This window comes from Pleuronectes platessa, chromosome 4 (genome assembly GCF_947347685.1).
Source record: "Pleuronectes platessa chromosome 4, fPlePla1.1, whole genome shotgun sequence".
In the NCBI taxonomy this organism is placed as follows: domain Eukaryota; kingdom Metazoa; phylum Chordata; class Actinopteri; order Pleuronectiformes; family Pleuronectidae; genus Pleuronectes; species Pleuronectes platessa.
The window spans coordinates 14,845,933-14,863,835 of record NC_070629.1 but is presented as its reverse complement, the minus strand read 5'-3'; the positions used below and the strand labels follow the sequence as shown (position 1 = coordinate 14,863,835).

Sequence of the window (17,903 nt, the reverse complement as noted above, 5' to 3'; positions counted from 1 at the left end):
TAAGCTATTCTTGTTAGCCACGTAATGCTAGCTCCTCTCTGCTGCCTTTCATCTTCCTCCCCAACCAAACACTGCTAAACACAAGAAGCCGCGAATCCCCGGCTCGTAATAAGTCGTCAGTCCTGCTCCTGGTATTTGTTTAAGTAATGTAGAATGGCGTCGGCTTTTGGGAAGATTGTGGTCGGCACTTATGTGGAGATAAAGCGCAGTGATGGTAAGTTTCATCCTGTCGATTCTGTCCCCGTCGCGTTGAGCAAGTTGTCCGGGGATCTTTGTTGCTGCGGTGCTGTTCAACACAGCAACCGTCGCTCCTCGCTGTGGCGCTCACGGTAGCCGCACGGAGAGGCTGTCAGGGCGGAGGGCTTCAACATGGCCAGAGGCTTTGAATGAGCCTCTATCTTTGTTAGCTAGCTGCAATGCGAATTCAACACACATTAGCCGTTAGCTGTTAATTCAAATCGTACTAGCAAACGCGGGCTATGAGAAATCAACTAAGCTAAAAATGAAAACGTCGCCCGCCCGGTACACCGCCACACACATTATGTATTCTAACAAGTGATCAAGATTTCACATTAGCTAAGCTAGTGCAATTGCTAAGCAAGTTAGCTTAACGTCAGCTGCTTCGATGGAGAGCAACCTTCGTTGTGATTAGCTTAATAGCTAACGCTAGCTAACCGGCTTTATTACATACTGAAGCTTAACAACTCTGGACTGAAACCAAACCCCGACCCAGGAAGCTTGCTGTTTGACATTATATTTCACCCTATATAATCCATAAATTGAGCTAACTAAACGGAGGTTAGTTGTTATGGAAGACACGTCATTAAACATCCTGTTAACATCCTGTGACAACACCACAGACAAACGTATTTTTTGTTTTATTTCATTTCATTTTATTCATTCAGATATCATTGGGATTTGCGATTTATTTTTTAATGAGAGACCTGGCGTCAGGAAACATTCACAATCGTACAAACTATGAATAGTGGATAAAAAACGCAACACAGCAAGGACACGGTTACAAGAATCATGAAAGACACCAGATAACAAAGATGTGGAATATAAGACCACAGTTGTTGGTGAATTTCCATCTAATTTAATTTTAAATGGGCATTAAACCTGAACCCAGTTCTACCATCTTTACTGTGGGTGTCAAATGTGATGTAGTTACTGGATCATAGACTGTACTATCCCCAAGTTATTAGTTACATTGGTTTTCTAGATAATGACTGATGATACTATATATTGACAGTATAACCTTTCTTGGACAAGGTCGCCCCTTTTTAATAAATGAAATGTCATTTTCCATAATGTAATCCCATACCAAGATAAGTATGACAAAAAGCCACAAAAGGTGTCTGAAGACACCATGGCAGCTCTGAGGTACTCCATACTGTAGTTTAACTATCACCAATAAGAAACTGGTATGACCTTAAACACACTGGAGTTTCATTTTATTTGAAGGGTAAACTGAGGAGTAGGCCCACAACGGGAGAGCTGGCTGTTTGTAAATGACGTTGTGTGAATGTCTGCTTTATTCTACTAGTCCTGTGTCGTCAATGAGCATTGCTTGAGGGCCGGGCAGCTGAAAGATGACTGAGAAGCTTACGTCATTCCTGCCGGGCCTTCCTGAAGTAGGCTACACCTAGTGAGAGTATTTTTCAATAGTTGAATACTTCATTCAACCACCTACTTTAGAGTAAACAGTTTAAACAGCATTTTAAGTGCATTTTTTATATATGTCACTGGTTGATGTTCATTCTGTTCCTAATGCCATCTTCCCAAATCCGGGGGGGGGGGGGGGGGGGGGGTTGATGTGAAGGAAATGCTCAGCAGGCCCAGGGAGGGAAGTGGTTCTGTCTGTCTGATTCCCTGCTGTCTGGTGTTGCATCCAGAGCAGGGATTGCCCTCACTCTGGGTTTGTTTGTGTGTGGGGTGGTGGTGGTGGGGGATCAAACTCAAGCCAGATTCAGACTATCAGCCACCACCCCATCTGTTGTAGGCAGCTCACTTGATTCTGCCAGGACTTACTCTCGCTCCCTCTGCACCCCCCCCCCCTTTTTCCCAGTCAGTCCTGATGAGAGCAAGGTCTCAAAGAGAATAATATTTTACTGTCCAATAGCTAACCTGCATTCACTGCTTAGCCCTCATCGCAATGGAGTGTTTATCCACTTCTTAAATGTTATAATAGATTCCCTGTTTCATCTCTAAAATGTTGTTATTGGGCCTACATTTTTATGTGAAATATACTAGTTCCTTTTATATTTTCGTACTAGAGAGGCATGGGCCACCCACTTGCTATGTGCATCTGTGGGTGCATCTATGACATTTATGGGTCCTTTAACTTTTGTAGTGAAACTGATGCTTTGGGGGCTTTGTTTGTTCCTCCGACTTAACAGAGCTGGAAGCTCCCCTTTTAAGCCCCTTCAGCTCCTGGGAGGTGTCAGCGTATCCAATCAGCCAGGTTTTAGTATAAAAGTGGGACACAGAGGGACAGTGAATTCAGTTACAGAATATCAACAAATCATCTGCTGTAAGACACACCAGCATACGTGACTAAATATTTCAGCTCATTTGGATCTTGTTTGCTGAAATGTTTAATGATGGAATTATTAATTATTTGACAAATTGCAAAACACATAGGTTACAATCACCAATTCCTCTGCCATTAGGCAAATCTGCTTTTTACTGAATATGCATTGTTTTTATAGTTTGATTTTGGACTAATAATTGTAATTATTTTATATGAAGAATGTAGTAGCTTGAAGAAAAAAGATATTCAACCTTTAATCAATCCTCAAAAATAATCTTAAATTTAGCATTGTCACAGTATTACACCCTGTGTGGAGGCAGTATGTTGCTCTTACAGTAAAAACAATGTTTTAGTGGTGATGTAGATCTTGTTTCTGTGGCTCTATCTCTTGGGGCCTCTGGCAGCAACAGATTAGAAAGGTGCGCTACAAGCCCATTGTTGTTTATCTGTTGTTGTGGTTTTGTATTCATTCTCAGGTTGTGTATTCATATTTGCATACTTCGACAAGCAGCTACCTTGTAAACATGGTGATGTTTAGTTCATTATTTCACAAGATCTCAAACACAATTTTTATTCAGACCCATTATTGAGGTCATTATGTCTTGAGACGCTGGTTTCTATTTGTAGCAGAGAATAAGTTATCCACAAACAGGAGGCCACTGTGTGCTGGTTGATAACGACATATCTTGCTAAGTCAGCAGAGTTGGGAAGAATAACTGAGCCTCATGTAACATTGATTTGTGTCCAGCTGCTGGTTCACTGTTGTAATTGGATTCGTCTGTCATCTATCCTTTTCAAAGATTGGACAAAACTACAAATTGTATACTTGAGGTTTGGAATTGCTTCAAATTTTATTTTTAAATAATGTTCACCAGTCCTGAAAATGTGGAACAAGGAGAGTTTTCCACATACTGTAAGTGTAATGGAGGAAATTCTGACTGAGCTGCTGTAACTCTATTTCTGATCAGAGCAGTCCAGTCTCTATGAACCCGCAGGAAGGATGTGGGAACAAACTCTAACATTGTCATAAATTAAGTTAGCCACACGTACCATTTTTTGTATTGCTAGCAGATAACTTTTAACAGGAAGCAGTAGGGATTTAGTGGGCCTTGTACATCCTCTTGAGTGTTGCAGTGTATATTGCAGCATGACATGCTTCAGTGCTCCTTAAGTAGATATGTGACACCAAGAGCCACAAGCCTGTTATTCCAGTGGGTTCGTCTGCAACCTAGTAGATCACTGTTTGAAATTCAGATTTGAACTGGTATCATTTAGAGCTGACTTTGAACAGCCCAGACCTTGCACATGTCAGCACAGTAGTAACTGAAGTACACTAAAAGTTACACGCACAGTTAGACATGTGACAAATCATAGAAAAACTTTAATAAATTACTGAGGCAACATAATAAATGCAGGTGTTTTCATATAGGGCAAAATTATGGTAAAATAAATAAAAATGATATGAAACAAATGATTAAGGCTCCACAATCACAGCCATTAGATCTCCGTCCAACATTAGCACCTAACTTATATTTTAGACTGGTGCTCTCCACACCTTGCGCCAAAGAACATAATCTAGTGGAAGAAGGCTGTTCATCCCATCACTAGAGTAAGAGACTGAGACAGTTGATGTCAAGTTGCACAACACCTTTAGGATATGTCACCCATAGGTTAAATAGGCCTTTAAAGTAAATGTAGCAATTCTTTATTAAAATCTCTAAAAACGACTACATCTATGTTATTTTGTGGACTTAAATTATCTCAAATGTATCCAACAATGTTCAAACGCAGGGAGAAAACACATTTTATTCAAGGGAAGGGGATGTTTTAGGTTGGTTGCCTTTTAATTGCGTCATACCTGTTTATACGTGGCCTTACCTGTCTCTGCCATAACTTCCGGGGCCAACGATGTGTGGCGAAGGACACACTGCTCACTCACTTACATTGGATCATGATTAGTCATTACAGTCTGCTACATAATTTGAATAGAACTTTAATAGATTACCTCATTCTGATTTGCGCCTGAGTCAAATCAACCTAGGTCTTTTTTTTTACAGTTTTGATTGATAGACGCCCAGCGGCAGAAGTTACTTAGGGTTTATTTAAAATAAATTATATCTGTGTAAGCAGACTTAGTTTTGTATGTTTCTCTGATAAGTTAAGATCCAGATATCTGATAACTAAAATACTGTAGGTTATAGTTATAATGTTATAAAAAAGTGATAGTTTTAGACTGATGTTTTGATGTCTGGCCATCGGGCTGACAGCCAGCACTTATGGAAATCTCTGGCATGATACTGTTGAAATACTGATGAGGATGCTTTTGATACGATATTAATTTGCATCTTCATCTGATATAAATCTATTCAGAATGAGATGGGTCTACACTCTTAAGTCAAAATGTCTTTAAAATGCTCAACATGTTTTTTTCCCAGCTCTCCCTGTTTTTAGACGCTAGATTTTCTTTGCTGCATTTTGCCAGTGTAAAACCACTGTAAGGTAAATCAGTCAAATGTTAAGCAGTCACGAACACTGAAAGCATCTTTGCTCCCTCTGTGTCTATGAATAATGGATACAAGAACATGGTGTTTCCCTGCATTGTGCAAAGACAAAGATGGGAGGGCTGAGGATGTTCTTTACAGCTGATGTTATTACACTGCAGACAGGGAGGCGGACAGAAGCACACTGAAGAAGCAGCAGCTGTGCTCGTCTCCGTTATCATTGATTTTCTCCAAAGGGTCATTATCAAAGATCATGGTCAGAACTAAAACTAGAAACTAACCTTAGCATATTGTCTTTTTCGCTCATTTAAAACTGTTTTTTTCATATGAAATTATCATTGTTAGTAGTAAAACTTGAGAATGCAAATATAACGGAAGCATTATTTTCTTACCCATAAACTGTTAAAATATTGGTACCCTTTGTTCAACTTGACATCCAAAAGCTTAGATCGTGTGGCAATCCCTGCAGCTATTTTAAAAACTTGCTGGCATCCTTAAAGAGAATGGGTTTGAGTAAGAACTACCTTCATTGCCTTGAAGTTATTCTGCCAATCTAATGTTTGCGTCTCTTCTCTATGATACTTCCACAGGACGTATACACCAGGCGATGGTGACCTCGCTGAATGATGACAACGAGAGCGTCACAGTGGAGTGGATAGAAAATGGAGACACAAAAGGGAAAGAAGTAAGCCACCATTCACGATCACTCAAAACAGCAGTAGCAGCAGCCGGTTCCTTTATTGTCCAAAGCAATGAATAATGCATCCAGAGATATTCAGTAGCTGCGACTATTACACAACCTGTTTGCCTGTATGACAGTCCCACCAGACGTCGTACCCTCTGTGAGCCAACACAGACGGTTACTCTGGTCAAACGCTGTATACTCAACAGTATATCCCATTTCTCACCTAAGTAGCTCCATTGGATTCTTTCTGTATCAAAAATCTGTATATAAACGCGAAATGAACTACTAATGTGCTTATAGATAATATTGTGTTTTGTCCAGTCCATATTAAAGTAATTTTATTGTGATTGTCCAACTAATGTTACAATGACTTAAGTTTTAACCTCTGCTACAGTCTGTCCCTCTACTAGTTTAAAAGCATCTTTCCTCCGCAATTCAAAACTGCAACTCCTGTAAAAACCTGATCAGCCCTGTTTTAAATGTGTACACTTTTAAAGCTGCTGCATATAATTCAGTTTCTTTGAGGATAATCAGCAAAAAAAGTTGGTTTATATAAAAATGAAGAAAAAAAAAATCTACACATAAGGACTGATATTGTGAATTTATCACAAATATAAAACACAAATAACAGGCTACGTCATAGGCTTCGATCCTGCTTAAAGCCTTGTGAAAAAAATGATCAGTTTAGGGATATTCAATACCTAGTTGGCCAATAGTGTTTCTATATTGAATCTGTTGGTTATACATTGTGTTGTAACATTCATTAGCGTACATGTAATTAGATAACTTTAACATCAATGCCCTTCTGTTTCTGGACAGATTGACTTGGAGAGTATATTTGCACTTAACACAGATGTGGCTCCCGATGAGGAGATTGCCCCTAGTCCAGAGACTCCACCCCCACCAACACCAACATGTCTGAAGATCAACAAGATTGCAAAGGTGAGTACCAGTGCCCCACTTTATCTGTCAGCAACGGTAACAAATCCGTGCAAAATATGATTTTTATATTGTTTAAATACGACCGTAACTCTTTTTCATTTTGATTTGAGTATCTGGCTCCACATGAAAGCAAGAGGGCATCTAAAGTGCTCAGGCTTACTCAGTAAGTTATGTGGCTGCAGTTAGAGCTTAATATAGAACCTGGATCCTTCAAGGTAACCAGCTAATTGGTCCTGTTCTGTACACTGTGTGAAGTACAGAGTAGATTAGAGCGTCTGCATATTACCACTTAATCACAGTGATTGTTTCGTTAAACATTGCAGTCATGATTCAACTTGTGCTATTGTATAATTTCTTATGTTTTCAACAAAGCATTTAAAGTAAAAACTGTGAGGCCATGTAAAATGAAATGATGTTGCTTAAGTATCAGTTAAATCGATTATTTAACTAATGTCCAGTTTAATTGGCCAAAAAAGCAAAAAAAAGCAAAGCAACTTGCAAGTGCATCGAATTTCTGACACCTCTGGGATGAACTTTGAACTATTAAGTTTTATTAAATTTTATTCAACAAGAAACAAACAAATAACACATCGGTTGTCAGTCGCGAATAAACCAAAACAAAGAAGAAGAAGACTTCAACAAAAAGATTCCATTATTGTGTTTCTTTTAAATCTCTCATTTTTCTTTGACATAATCTCAGAAACATACATTATGTGCATTTAAATAATCCTTTAAACCTTTAGCCTGGTAGTCTATATACTCTGTATGTGTGCTGTTCTTATGACTTTTTTTAAAAGATACTTTAGGATTCATGCATGAGCTGTGTCTTTGCATGCATTAGTGTCAATGGAAGAGGTCTCTGTCCTCAGCACTAATCTGATTCTCAGGGTTCGTCTATTTCTGTATCTCTACATAACAGAGGCACATAAGAAAAATAATGTTTCCTCCTTCAGGGCCTGGGCAGGAATGAACTGTGTAACAGTGAAATTAGGAAACCTCTTGTCCTACAATATCTTACTGTGGCTTTGGTTTTCTCCTGCAGAACCGTCGGACGATAGCACCAAATAAGAATGACACTCCGTCCAAGGATAATAGAGGTTTGTTTGTTAAATTATTCTCATGAAATTTTACTCATAAATAATATATATATATGTATATGCATTGTCCAATCAGCAACAAAATACTCACCTATGATCAGAGTCCCGGCCTGAACCGATCCATATGTCAAAATTAACGCAGAGAAATAGCGCCACCTACTGATCACCGGGAAAATTAAGTTGTTGTAACTCGACTGTGCATTGTCCTATCAGTAACAAAATCATCACCTATGATCCAGGCCTTAACAGATCCATATGTCAAACTTATTCAGGGTCATAGCGCCACCTACTGATTCACTATGAAACAGGACGTTTTTTTTCAACTTCACTGCACATTGTCCAATCGGCCCCAAATTGCTCAGGCTTCATCAGAGTCTATTAGTCTGTATGTAGTGATAGCGCCACCTACTGGCAACAGGAAGTAAGCCTCATTTTACAACTTTGATTTGATTTACATAAAATCTTCAACGTGTGGCCAAGTAGACTTAGTGTCAGATTTTTTAATTGAAAACCTTATTTGGTAAATAGGGACACATGATTGTCTGACTGATTATTCTGTATATAGTGATATTGATAGCACCACCAGTAAGGAAGTAAGCCTCTTTTACCACTTTAATTTGATTCGATCAAATCTACACTATATGGCATGGACGGTAATTCATGATTAGTGGGCGCAGTCCATGACGGATGCAGGAAGTGACGTGTTTATACTTCCCGCGGTGCAGAGAACGCACGCAACAAGGAGCCGTTTCACGCTTTACCGGTTCGCCCTCCAACATGGTCAGGTCCCGAAATCAGAAGTGCTTGGTTCCGCAAAGTGCTTCTCGCAGCCTTAGTTTTTAATTACAACTCAATACATTGAGTTGCTACTTTGTGTCGGAGTCAACTGTGGACAAACACATTTTAAGTTGTTTGAATATTCTATTTAAAACGGAGAGTTCTATTTTAATCTCAATATTAAAAGTGTTGTTTTTGGAGCATATGAGTCAGACAGGCTTGTTGTTAATCTTTGTGATTTCAGTGATTCCGACCCGGGCAAGACCCCAGCAGCCTCAGCCACCAGAGCCGGCGCCACCGCCTCCATCACAGCAGCCTGTGCTGCCCACTCAAGCTCAGACTCAACAGCAACTACAGAATGGTAACATCCTCAAAACAATACAGTGTTTTTTTTCTTCTTTTCTTTTGAATGAAGGATTAGATCATTTGATTCTAGGCCACCTGTAGAAACAAACATCAATTTTTTAATGGCTCATGCTTTTGTTGACTACATGTTTATCACAGAGTTCTCGCATCACCTGATATCCAGAAAGGATTCTGGACAGCTTTGTATGTATCACCTGCATGTTTCCCCTGCCCTAAGTGCTTCATGGTGATTCTAATATAGTACCCAATAGAATCTGAGAGTAATCTAGTCCTTAAGAGAAGATTGTTCACCCAAAATGTCTGCCAGATACTATTCAGAGCTGTGGTGTGGTGGTGAAGTAGCACAACAAATCCATCCAGCAGACAGGCTTTCAGGGTATTAGACAAGGAGTTTAAAAAAAAAAAAAAAGGGTTGTGCTGCTGTTTGACTGTGCTTTCTTTTATCCGTCTGATTTCTGCTGAGTCACACACAAGCACATGTGGAAAAGCCTGTGGCACTCTGCCATGCTCCTCCAGTCCAGATAGCAACAATTACCCTTTTCTGTGTCCTCCATTCCTTCCACATGCTCACTGTCATTTGATGAACTAGAAGAGAAGGAGGGAAACACCTTGTCCCCAATCCTCACCCCCTCAGTTGCCCCTCCAACTGCCTCTATGACTTAATAACCCTTAAGTAGTGACGGTGCTGCAACCCTGTTGTAGAGCTGTGTCCCAGTGCTGACCCAGCTCATCTACTCCTCCCAGATTAGAGCAAATTATGAATCCCTCTGCTCTGGTAGTCTAGGCTCTCAGTGACTGGTGCCAGCAGGCTTTGGTGTGCCTTTGCAGTGGGAAGCTGGGCTGCTATGATTTATCAGATGACACTGATCGTTATGAACTTTTGAAGGGATAGTTAACCGAAAAATGAAAATGCTCTCATTACTCAACACTATGCAGATGGAGGAGTGTGTGAAGTATTTGAGTCAGCACAAACACTTCAGGAGTTTCGGGGGGAAACTTTGTTGCAGCAGAATCCAATATAATTGAAGTAACTGGCGACTTATACTTCAGACGTAATAAAACAACAGAAAAAACATTGTGTTTTAAGCCTAAAAGTCAACTGGAAGTGGCTAAGCTAGTGATCGCAGCCACGCAATGATGTATCAGAGGGTCCTTGAACGCACCTCGTAGGAAGATATTAGTTGACATTTAGGCTAAATACATGGTGTAGTTGTATGGAGGCATGTTATGATTTTTCTGTTTTCTTACGTCTGAAGTATAAATTGCCAGTTACTTCAATTGTAGCGGATTTGGCTGCAACAAAGTTTACCCCTAAAACTTCAATAGTGTTTTGTGCATTCAAACACACCATCCACACCTCCATCTGCATAGTGGTGTTTCGATAATGAGTGAATTTCATTTTTCGGTGAACTATCCCTTTAAAGAGTCAGAGAGGGCTTACTCACACGTTTGCTAACTTGTGTTTTCTTATTGAGGTTGTCACTGACCTGAATTAATACTAATCTCTGGGTGTTCTGTGGTGGGAAATTATGAAATAATCCTCTGGTTGAAAATTGTTCAACCAGCCATCAACGGTTGATGGCTGGTTGATTTTCTACACTTCATTTAAAGAAAAGAAGAAGCTTTTCACAAGTTTGTCTGTTTTGGTGATGGATGACAAACAAGGCTTGTCTGCTGTCAGCTTTACAGGTTTGTTGCAGTATAATAAAGATGGCTTGGCTTAGGAGTGGGCAGTTTATCGAATATACTCAATGTTTCACGGTTTCTACCACGCCTGAAGTATAAAATGACTATCGTGACCATCGAGTATAAATTGTCACGTGAATGTTTAAAGTAGCATTTAATTCTCTTTGAGCTTCAAACAAGGTAATTTACAGCGTCTTTAAGTCAAAATGTCCGCTGTTATCTTCCAACAAGGTGCATTCAGGGACCGTCAGAAATGCTAACGTCAGCTAGCACAGACACTTCCTGTGGACTTTTAGGAATTTAACATTTGTAGAGTGACTTAGTGGATATTTCAAAATATTGACATGTATATCGTGTATCACGATATAGCATAAAAATATCACAATATTTGTTTAAGGCCCATATTGCCCAGCACTAGCTTGGCTAGCTGGGTCTTGTCAGATTCACTTAGTTATTACACATAATGTTAAACAGACCTGGGCCTGACTGACTTGCCCTAATACAAAGCACATATGTTACACTGCATGTTTTGAGCAGATTGTAAAGTACTTTTGTTAGTTATCTAGAGAAAATAGCTGCTGTTATACTGGGACCACTGTGTGCAAGACACCGCATCCTGGTCTGTGCTTGAATACTATCACTGTTCTACTTTAGTTGGAAATAGGCCAAGGTATCCCTCTTCTGTTTGAGAGAACGCCGCACAAGAGAAAGGAAATGGATTGGAAGAGGCATGAGAGAGGAAGAGACATATCTTGAAAGAGAAGCTGATGGCATATTGGCAGTGAAAGTGAGCAGAGTTACAGTCTCTCTTGTCTTTATGGCAGCGAGGAGGAAGTCGAACTGTGTGAAAGAGGTGGAGAAACTGCAGGAGAAGAGAGAGAGGCGTCGGCTTCAGCAACAGGAGCTCAGGGAGAGAAGAGCTCAGGTACAACAATACCAATCAACTTTCTGGATTCATTTAATTCATCTTGATCATCAATCAGTCATGGTACTGAGATGATATCCTGAAATACAGATTTTCTGATCGGTGAATACATCTCCCTCTTGTCATTTTTTTTTCAGGAGGTGGATACGACCATTCCTAACTATGAGATCATGTACATGATCCGAGATTTCCGAGCCAGTCTAGACTACCGGCCACTGACCACATCAGATTTGGTGAGTAGACTGTTTGTTCCTACCTTTTGGGTTGTTGTTTGTTAGCCCTGAGTCACAAATAATAAAAAAAGTCCTTCTCTGTTTCACCAGATTGAAGAGCACAGAATATGTGTTTGTGTGAGGAAACGTCCACTCAACAAAAAAGGTAAGGTTTTCTTTATTTGTGAGCAACTGTCACTCATCCTATTTTATTAAAAATAAAAGTATTATAATTCCTTTTTTTGCTGTTTTGCAGAATTGTCCATGAAGGATTTGGATGTGATCACCATCCCCAGTAAGGATGTGGTGATGGTGCATGAACCTAAACAAAAGGTGGATCTGACTCGCTACCTGGAAAACCAGACGTTCCGCTTTGACTTCGCTTTTGATGAAAGCACCACCAACGAGATGGTTTACAGGTTTGTAACGACAAACACGCCATGTCATGAGAACAAGCCATTTCATGTGCTTGTTCTTACAGACACAAGTCACTCTGGAGTAGTCAGTGTGATGGGGATAATGCATTGTTTTTACAGAACTGATTGAATAAATAACATGCCTCGTTTTTGTGTGTAAAATGGTTCGATGTTATATCTTTGGCAGAAGGAGTAGTGAATGGAAGTGTGCTCTGTGTTTCACTGCAGGTTCACTGCCAGACCTCTAGTGGAGACCATCTTTGAGAGAGGCATGGCCACTTGCTTCGCCTATGGACAGACAGGCAGCGGAAAAACACACGTGAGTTACATTCAATGAAAAGCCAAAAAACACATTGCTTAAAACAGATGAAACCTCATTTTTCCTATGAGAGTTTGGAGGAATTTCATTGACTATAATTTCAAAATGTCACTTCACTTGTGTTCTGTATTTTAGACTATGGGTGGAGATTTCTCTGGGAAGAACCAAGACTGCTCCAAAGGAATTTATGCGTTAGCTGGTAAGTCTGTGAACTATGTTTTCTCTGCAAATTTGTTGTGTTCTAATGATGGAAGTTGTTCAAATGTATTTTATGTTAAATGTTTCAATCTCATCTCTTTTCTTGCAGCTCGGGATGTATTTCTCATGTTGAAGAAACCCAACTACAAGAAATTAGATCTACAAGTGTATGCAACCTTCTTTGAAATCTACAGTGGAAAGGCAAGTGATTATTATAATTTAATTATGCTCACAAATTAAATATTGAAGTACTATAAAGTACTCATAGGATCACTGGCAGTTAGAGCGATCATAGATTTAATACAATAATAACTTCTATTAATGTATTAAATCTTTTTGAATTATTAATATTTGTAATATTTAAAATATAAATTTATTTATTTATTATTGAGCTGTTTCCAAATCGCTCTTCTGCCGCTCTTATAGAGAGAGAGAGAGTTTTGCTATCTACTTAGTTTGAACTGGAACTTTGAACTGGATTTACACAACCTTATCATGTGCTAAATATTGACAAAATAAAGTTTTAGATTATAGTCAATAGAGGATAAACGCCACAGCACTATCGGTAGTCATTAGTTTTTGTTGTGTGTGCCTTTAGGTGTTTGACCTGCTGAATCGTAAAACTAAGCTGAGGGTGCTGGAGGATGGCAAACAGCAGGTGCAGGTGTTGGGTCTTCAGGAGAAGGATGTGAAGTGCACAGAGGACGTCCTGAAACTGATAGAAGTGGGAAACAGCTGCAGGTATGAAAAAATAAACTCAGGCCGTCTAGTTGTTTTTGGTGCAATCTCATGACTCAGAATTTACGATTATGATCATATTTTTCTGCCGGCTGCACTTTTCTCTGCACCCATGTTTGCCTTTTGTTCATCTTTATTTCTGATTGCTCTCTCTCCTAGAACATCAGGGCAGACGTCAGCCAACGCTCACTCATCTCGTAGCCACGCCGTATTCCAGATAATTCTTCGGAGGAAAGGCAAGATGCACGGCAAGTTCTCCCTCATCGACCTCGCAGGAAACGAGAGGGGCGCTGACACGTCGAGTGCTGACCGCCAGACGCGACTGGAAGGAGCTGAGATTAACAAAAGCCTGCTGGCGCTGAAGGTCTGTAGGCGGAGGAGCTCTCTTTGTAGAGAATCGTGCGTTTCACTTTATTTCATAATCATTCAATTGCTTTTTTAATGATCACACTCCCTTTCTTCATGATTCAGGAGTGCATCAGGGCTCTTGGCCTCAACAAGCCCCACACTCCATTTAGAGCCAGTAAGCTGACCCAGGTCCTTAGAGACTCCTTCATTGGGGAAAATTCACGCACATGCATGGTCAGTTCTCTGTTTTTTATAACTAACGTGTTGTCTCACCTCTGCCATACATGACATTAATCTTAATGATCCTCTCTCTTTGTCTCCACAGATTGCAACAATCTCTCCTGGTATGACATCCTGTGAAAATACACTCAACACACTACGATACGCCAACAGGTGGGAATATGTTAATGTACCAAAGTGATTTCAACAGTGCGTCTTGCACCAGAAACCTATGGAAATTATGAAATTAGAGCTCTATTTTTGTAAAGATTAAAATTTGCTTTACAAATGTAACTGTGAGTTCCTCTACCTACCCTCAGTAGTTCTAACTCTTGTGACCCCTCTCACTTCTCTTTTTCCTGCTTTGTTTCCCTCTCTTCTCTCCCACCTTCTGCTCGTCTGTGGGCTGGTGCCGTTGTGTAGAGTGAAGGAGTTTGGGATTAGTCCGTCGGACATCCCCTTCTCCCAGGGCGGCCAGGGGAGCCGCTCTGACCTCTCGCCCACCAATACCTTTGAGTACGATGACTTTGCTGCTACCTCTCCCAGCAGGTCAAGAGCTCTCCAAAGAGAACAGCACCGAATACACACACACACACACACACACACACACACACACACACACACACACACACACAGCATGCGTTCCCTTCAGATCTTATCAACATGATACATGTCCATGATCTAATTTTCGCTGCTTTCATTCACTTCATCAGCAGTTCACTGTGGAAAACTTCCACTGTCGTCTCATCCTTCTTTTGCATGATGTGACACTTGTCATCCTTCTCCTTTGCTTTCATTTGTCTTTTTTTTAATCTTAAATAAGCTGTGGACACTGACTCCTGAAGTACAACACGACCATATGTCAATGTGTCCTTTATTTTGTTCTGTGTGACATCATCAGTGGTGAGGTCTGATTGGTCGGGACATCTGTGAATATATACATAACAGTTCAAGACTGGACTTTGTGAGGTTATGGATGTAGCAATAGTTTTATGATTCCTTGATGACGTTCAGAGGCAAAGTTCAACACTGAATTTCTTTCTTCTCAGACTTGCTTAGGTTGAATATTTTATCTCTGCAAAGTTACACCACCAGATGACCCTAACCCAGAACACTCTCCTGTCTCTGTTACCTCGGGAGCTTGAGCTAACTGAAAAAAGAATGTCTCTCAAAGTAACATAGTTACTAAAATCCTCAGCGTTTCCACTGCTCTCTCCTCCGTTCTCCCCTCGGAGAGGGAAAGCTTATCGCAGCCTCTGGAAGAAAAATAATCTGCAACTCTGACCGATGTGGTCATAATGCTACAGGCTGCAAGCTCCTGGGTTCAAAAACTGATATGATTCAGTTAAATTAATTCTACAGCCAGTAACATGCGCTAACAAGAAGATAATAAGGGCACACTGTTACCTGGCCTGGGATCGTCTTGGGTTACACGCCACTTTGTTTTAATGAATATTCCATCTATGCATGCACATACTCGTTGAGTGAAAACTCCCTTTGACACTGAGGAAGGATGAAACAGAAAAATTAAGCCATTTAGTAAAAGTTTCAAGGATGAGCTTTTGTTTGGATCAAATACTGAGCGGGTAATCCCTCTCACATGGTCCTGAGTAATTACCACTGTACCTGCAGGTCAGGTCCAAGGTGCTAATATCTTATTAGCTGACTGAGGCTTTATTAAACATGAGCTCAGTCTTTAGGTGGCATGTATTCAATTGAATTGTACCTTTCAGGTGAACCAGACAATCTTCCGGGGTGTATATGTACACAGAAATTATATAAACATTTACAGGACCAACACAGTCATCTCTCCCCATGCATGATCTCACTGCTGTCATGATGTCATCCTTTTCGTGAACGCTTTTGACCCGACCGTTAACGCCGCACCTCCAGATCAAATGGCAGCACGCTCAGAGTGGGTCTGCGCCGCGGGAAACTCTGCCTGACCAGCTCATTGTCTTTTCTCTGCAGAGTCAAGGAGCTGACTGTGGACACTAACCAAGTGATGGAGGGTGGTCGACCCAACATCCATGCTGTCAATCAGCTGGATCTTTTAGATGAGCAGTGGCTGAGTATCTCGCCACAGAGAGACGACCTCAAACTGCTCTGTGAGCAGAATGTAAGTAGGATTATGGGTATGGAGCTAATCTTATATCAAGTTATATGTAACATCATATCACATATTAGGATACAGCAAATGCTAATTAAGTAATTCATGGATAATTAAGAATCGGAATTGACAGTGACATTAAAGTCCACTGGAAGCCAGATCTGTCTGTGTTCCGTTTTTGTAGATAGTGAAGTTAGGTGAACTCCTGTAAATGTTTTCCAGGAGGAGGAGGTGTCTCCCCAGCTATTTACCTTCCATGAGGCCGTGTCTCAGGTAGTGGAGATGGAGGATCAGGTCCTTGAGGACCACCGAGCTGTTTTCCAGGTAAGAGCACTGACGAAAACTTACACCTTTCAAATTTTTTACTAAAAGACCAGATGTGAAAGGTGACCCGGACCATGCTCTGGACCAACAGACAAAAGATCCCAAGGTGGTCTTCGTCCGGATAAAATAAAACCATGGTGCAGTTGGTTTGCAAAGTGAAAACATTTTATTTGATAGTTTTAACTTCCGGACCAATTGCAGGAAGTTGTGAACGCATTAAACAATAGAAGAGGGAAATAAGTGGAAGCATCTCGCAGGATTGCTTGGTGTCTTTGCCTCAGACAATATCATGTGCGAATGACATGGACGCTCATTTTGCTGATAGTCGAACCATGATGATGAAGCAGGTCATTTATTTGAAGCAGGTCATTCATTTTCTCCATTCAAACAGAAAGACTAAATTTGAATGCCCTTCATTCAAAAAAGTACAGAACACAATGTCTGAAATGACAACACACAGATTTCAGATGAAAGCCCATCCAAAAACCAGTCAATATCAAGTATGGGTTATACATGTCGTATAACAGTCTTTAGTCTGCTCCCTTAATTACTCTGGGAGACTAAAACTTATCCGATCATTAAGGTAAACATATAATTAAGACATAAAGCTTTGTCCGATTCTTTTTTTGTTTGTGTGAAGACGCCCTAAATACTGCAGCTCGCCTCTATGACTTTTTATGCCATATATGAAGACAGTATATTCCATCTGCTTTTAGGTATGCAAATAAGGCTGGAACTATCACAGCCATGTCTTACCATTAGTATTAATAAATGCAGGATATTGTTGAATATCAATTTTGACATCACTCATTATTTTAGAAACTGTGTGTAACAAATGAGTTGTAGTTTTCATGTTCTCTCTCAAGAAGCTCACACTGGTATCATTTGTAAAGGCTGTGCTAGTTAAGAAGTTGTTCTTCTGTGTTGCTGGTTGGATTTCATTAACTAATGAAGCACCTTTCTCTGAGATCAGGAGTCGATCCGGTGGCTGGAGAATGAAAAGGAGCTGCTGGAGATGACAGAGGAGGTGGATTATGACGTGGAGTCGTACGCCACTCAGCTGGAGCAGATCCTAGACCAGAAAATAGAAATCCTCATCGAGCTCCGAGGTATGAGTCCAGCCGAGACACATTTCGATTACGTTGCACAAACACGAATCACTTCTGTTTTACAATGATGTCTCTTCCTCTCTTCGACAGATAAAGTGAAGTCATTCCGCTCTACTCTCCAGGAGGAGGAGCAGGCCAGTAAGCAGATCAATCCCAAGAGGCCACGTGCTCTTTAGTGACTGGAGGTCACGCTGAACTGGATGTTCAGCACAACTCAGGCTGTCAAGAGCAGCCATGAAACAACATTAAAAAAGGACTGTCTGATGTATCAACAGGCTCAAGGAATCTCATTTGTCATGATCCCTCTCCTCTAACAGAACCGGCTCCTCACTCAATATGGTCTTGTAAGAAAACTCGGGAAGGAAAATAGTTTTTCCTTCTTTTAGTAGATTTTTTTT

General features: G+C 40.4%; 1 protein-coding gene across 2 annotated transcripts; it reads left to right on the top strand.

Annotated features, from left to right (window-relative positions):
- On the top strand, positions 1-17,694 carry kif2a (kinesin family member 2a). Of its 2 annotated transcripts, XM_053421205.1 has the most exons (21): positions 1-214; positions 5,625-5,719; positions 6,539-6,661; positions 7,704-7,758; positions 8,780-8,896; positions 9,040-9,084; positions 11,412-11,512; positions 11,650-11,745; positions 11,836-11,890; positions 11,981-12,143; positions 12,369-12,459; positions 12,595-12,658; positions 12,767-12,858; positions 13,256-13,398; positions 13,555-13,759; positions 13,867-13,977; positions 14,069-14,136; positions 15,934-16,081; positions 16,295-16,396; positions 17,370-17,505; positions 17,596-17,694. In XM_053421205.1, the coding sequence occupies exons 1-21, from the start codon at positions 154-156 to the stop codon at positions 17,679-17,681; spliced, it is 2,157 nt and encodes a 718-aa protein (XP_053277180.1). In that variant the 5' UTR covers positions 1-153; the 3' UTR covers positions 17,682-17,694. The 2 variants fall into 2 exon arrangements, with proteins under 2 accessions (XP_053277180.1, XP_053277181.1); XM_053421206.1 differs by lacking the exon at positions 9,040-9,084.
- The last annotated feature ends 209 nt before the right edge of the window (positions 17,695-17,903 follow it).

Excerpts from the sequence above, each read along its gene's own strand:
- kif2a (XM_053421205.1), top strand. The coding sequence starts at position 154 with ATGGCGTCGGCTTTTGGGAAGATTGTGGTCGGCACTTATGTGGAGATA. Across the intron at positions 6,662-7,703 it reads AGATCAACAAGATTGCAAAG|AACCGTCGGACGATAGCACC; the intron begins GTGAGTACCAGT and ends TTTCTCCTGCAG. Across the intron at positions 7,759-8,779 it reads TCCGTCCAAGGATAATAGAG|TGATTCCGACCCGGGCAAGA; the intron begins GTTTGTTTGTTA and ends TTGTGATTTCAG.